The sequence below is a fragment of the Lipotes vexillifer genome, unplaced genomic scaffold (genome assembly GCF_000442215.2).
Source record: "Lipotes vexillifer unplaced genomic scaffold, Lipotes_vexillifer_v1.1 scaffold469, whole genome shotgun sequence".
Taxonomy (NCBI): Eukaryota; Metazoa; Chordata; class Mammalia; order Artiodactyla; family Lipotidae; genus Lipotes; species Lipotes vexillifer.
The window spans coordinates 2,282,872-2,287,092 of record NW_006788006.1 but is presented as its reverse complement, the minus strand read 5'-3'; the positions used below and the strand labels follow the sequence as shown (position 1 = coordinate 2,287,092).

At 50.9% G+C, this 4,221-nt stretch overlaps 1 protein-coding gene across 1 annotated transcript in view; it reads left to right on the top strand.

The window, feature by feature from the left end:
- The first annotated feature begins 2,695 nt into the window (after window positions 1-2,695).
- Window positions 2,696-4,221, top strand: part of USHBP1 (USH1 protein network component harmonin binding protein 1) — an 8,029-nt gene continuing 6,503 nt past the window's right edge. Inside the window, exons 1-3 of the mRNA XM_007461004.1 lie at window positions 2,696-3,192; window positions 3,287-3,435; window positions 3,666-4,104. Of these exons, the coding sequence (XP_007461066.1) occupies window positions 3,136-3,192; window positions 3,287-3,435; window positions 3,666-4,104 (645 nt within the window). The 5' untranslated portion in view covers window positions 2,696-3,135. The remainder of the gene's footprint in view (window positions 3,193-3,286; window positions 3,436-3,665; window positions 4,105-4,221) is intronic.

The window sequence follows — 4,221 nt, the reverse complement described above, 5'->3', positions numbered from 1 at the left end:
AGGCCGCAGGCCTAGAGGAGAGATGTATGGGACGAGGCTGGAGAGCCTTGGAAGCTGATACTGTTCTAGGAGGTGGGGTTTGGATTGTGATAGACTGGAGCGGAGCTGAGGGGGCGGGATCTGGAATGTGATTGGCTAAAGTCAGATAAGGCGGAGCTTTTATGTTTTTGGCAGATTCGGACTGCGCGGGTCAGCGTTTCTACCATGACGGGGCAGAGTGGAGCTGGGCTTTCAATGGGATAGTCTCAGAAAGATGGAGAAGACCTACTTTGCAGTGTGATTAAACGTAGCGGGACTGAGTTGGGTGGGATTTAGAAGAGGTGGGGCTGATAGATGATTAATAGAGTTGACTGAACCTCAGTGAGGGGTTTTTGCGGCAGAGGTGGGCGAGGTCCAGAGCCCAAGGGCCCTCCCAATTATTTAATTCTGCTCCTTGTTTCACAAATATTTGCAAAAAATAAAAAATGCTAAGCCAGAACTATTTCAAACCAACCTTCCTTCTTCACGCACACTTCTCCCTTCAGCTCCATAACCATTTAAAAACTGAGCCTCAGTTTCTTTATTTGTTAAAGTCTGCTAAGCCTGTCCACATCAGCCAGGCTCTGGTTCAGGGACAGTCCAGAGGGGCTGTGGAAAATGAGCCTTGAAGGATGGAGAATTTGCTAGAAAAACAAGAGGAGGAAGGTCATTCCAGGCAGAAGAAACCGCCTGGGCAAAAGTCTGGAGGCTTTGAAGAGCCTTGGAGTGGTGGAACCTCTCACAGGTTAATATGGCCAGAGCAGAAGCTAAGAGTGAGAATTTCAATGCCCCGGGTACCCCGAAGTCAGAGAATTGCAACTTCTCTTGCTACTACCTTTGGGGACACAGAAACAGGAAGATTCAGCCTCATAGCTTCTGTCAGTGGGACCAGGAAGATTCAGGCTATCCCAGGCTCTGCACAGTTTACGCAGAAGTGCAGAAGGAAGGAAGGTGTGTTTCAGGCAGAGGTTAAGGCATGGCCAAAGGCACCAGGGTGTGAGAGAACTGAGAAACTTCAGCTGTTCACAGAGGAGGTTATAGCGGCCAGAGTGTGGAGTACACATTGGTGCCAGCCGCAGGCATAATTTTTTTAAAGACCTTGAATGCCAGGCTGAAGAGCTTGAAATGTTTCCCAAGGGCAATGGGGAGCTATGGAGGGTGTATGAGCCAGGTAGGTGAACAGTGAGATCTCTGCGGCCTTGGTGGGAAAGGGAGTGGAGGGATGGCTGGGGAGCCCAGGGAGGGAGCTGGGCTGGTATCCAGGTTGGGGAGGAGAGGCTTGGGCTGTGACTATGGATGGAGATGAGGGGAAGGCCCTTTAGAGGTGGATGCAGGAAAAATGAGCAGGATGTAGGGACCATCTGGGCTCTGAGGAATCCAGCATTTATGGAGAAGAAACAGTAGCTGGCAGAGGAAGCAGAGATGGGTTGGTCAGAGAGGTAGTAGGGAACAACGAGGGTGCCTTATGATTCAGTTCCCGATGGTGCCTGGCCATGTGCAAATTGCTTGTTAAAATTTCTATAACACTGGAATAAATGTATACACACACACACACACACACACACACACTATGGAATATTACTGATCCATAAAAAAGAATGAAATAATGCCATTTGCAGCAACATAGATGGACCTAGAGATTATCATACTAAGAGAAGTGAGTAGACAAAGACAAATATCATGTGATATCGCCTATATGTAGAATCTAAAAAAAATGATACAAATGAACTTATTTACAAAACAGAAATAGACTCACAGACATAAAAAACAAACTTATGGTTACTGGGAATTCCCTGGCGGTCCAGTGGTTAGGACTCTGTACCCTCACTGCCGAAGGCCCAGGTGAGGGCCTTGGTTCAATCCCTGGTCGGGGAACTAAGATTCCACAAGCTGCATGGCCCGGCCAAAAAACGAAGGAGGGGGGACAGAAAAAGAAAAGAAAAAAACTTATGGTTACCAAAGGGGAAGGGAGAAGGGAGGGATAAATTAGGAGTTTGGGATTAACAGGTACATACTACTATATATAAAATAGATTTAAAAAAAAACAAGGACCTATGTATGGCACAGGGAACTATATTCAATATCCTGCAATAACCTATAATGGAAAGAACCTAAAAAAGAATAAAAAAGAATGAAAAGAATAAAATCACTTTGCTTTACACCTTAAACTAACACAACATTGTAAATCAACTATACTTCAATAAAAAGTTGTTTGTTTTGAAAAAAAACAAACTCCCATGACACTGTAGGAAGATATAGAAATTGAGGCACAGAGGGGACCATCACTTGCTCAGGGGTACCAATCCCAGGTCTGTCTGTGACCTGAAGTGGAATGAGAACTCTGACCCTGACACTGAAGGGATAGGCAGAGGAAAGAAGTTCACAGGGGAGCCAGATGGAGAGCCTCAGCCCAGGGGAGCATTCTAGCTTCCGAGAAATAAAACCCAAGGGTCAGAGATGGAGGAGCCATGGACTTGGAAGCAGAGGCGAGGAGGGACTGACATAGTGGGAGCTGGACATATGTCCTCCTGCTGGCGCTGGAGGAAGCCGCTGTCCTTGAAGAGGAAACTGCACAATAACAAGTCACATGGCCGGGGAGTGGGCTTCCTGTTTCCTGGCTCCTCCCAGGCTGGCCTTGGCCAGGCCAAGCCTGAGTAGGCAGTGGCCAGAGTGACCCCACGAGTGTCCAGGAACTTGGTTTTCTGACCAAGGTGCCCCCAGAAGAACAGGGAATTAGAGCGGGCTGAGGGGACCAAACCCCAGGATTGGAATCTCTGGTTCAGGAGAGCCCTGGGGAGGAGAGAGGACTGTTGAAGTCCTCGTCCCAAGCCCAGATAGGGGAGGGAGGGGAGCAAAGAGGTAGTGAAAAATAAAGGAGGCAGAAAAGAAAGAAGAGGTGAGGGCAAATTTGAGAGGTTGTGAGCTGACCGTCAAGGGAGGCATTCAAATGTGCCAAATCAACATTGATAACTCAAGATCCTTTCGGAGAAGTGAAATCAATGCCTATATCACAGAACAGGAAATTGAGGCTATCATTTGCTTTGAGCTGAGATCAGGTGGTGGTTTTAGCGGGTGAGGAAGGAGGAGGATACAGAGGACCCTGATTTCTGGATAACAATGAGTGCCAGGGCCACACGGCCCCGAAGCCGGCGAGGGAGGCACGCCGCTCTGCCCGTAAGTGTCCCCCCTCCCTGCCACACCCAACTCTGCAAGACCCCAGGACCCAGACCTGCCTGGCTTAGAGCTCAGCTCTGGGGATCATTTGCAGGGTGAGCTGGACCCTGTGGCAGAGAGTTCAGAAGAGGCTGAGGCAGCCAGTGGGAGCTCCGAGCAGGGCCCTGTGCCATCTCAGGATAGCTGCAAGCCAGAGCCGCTGGGCCCTGAGGCGGAGGCCAAAGGGCAGGGCCTGGAGAGCAGGTAAGGCCCACTTGGTCTGTGTCCCCCACTACAGGCCTGGCACATCTTTCCCACCCATAGATCTGTTTATGTCCCTCCCCTACTCACACACGTGCCATGGCTCCCATTGCCCTCAGTCTGACTTTCAAGGCCCTGCGTGATGCAGTCCCAGCCTTGTTACAAAGCCTCTTTGTGTTAGCTACCCCAGATGACCCCATTTCCAGAAATTTCCATCTCTCACCTCTTCACAGAACTGTCAAAGAAGTTGATGGAGACTCTAGCAGGCGACCTGCTCCAGCCCCCGAGGGGCCCTATGAGCCTGCCCAAGAAGCCCACCAGGCCCCAGAGGCAGTCCCACGGGATAGGGAGAATGTCTCCTCTGGACCCAGAACCCCTGACATGTTTCAGACTCTCCAGCAAGCTCTGAGCTCTCTGGAAGCGGCTGCTGCTGCCTGGCGCCACCAGCCCCCAAGATGTCCTGGGCCGTTGGAGGCAAAGGACAGAAGCGAGGGGGGACCAAAGCCCTGCTTGGAGCAGGAGCAGGCTGGGAGCTGCCAGCGGGATGCAGCCCGATTGACTGAAAGGAATGCCTGGCTGCGTTTGGCCCTGGGCAGCCGTGAGGACGAGCTGATCCGCACACAGAACTCCCTGAAGGCCTTCCAGGCTGAGAAGGAGTTGCTGCAGAGAGAGGTGAGTGGAGCAGGCCTGCCTCCCAGGGCTCCCTGGTGGGAGGGAGGCAGCAGGCCTGTTGTAGGACACATTCAATCATTTGTTCATTTGTAAAGCTTTTGTGGAGGCTTGGCTGCT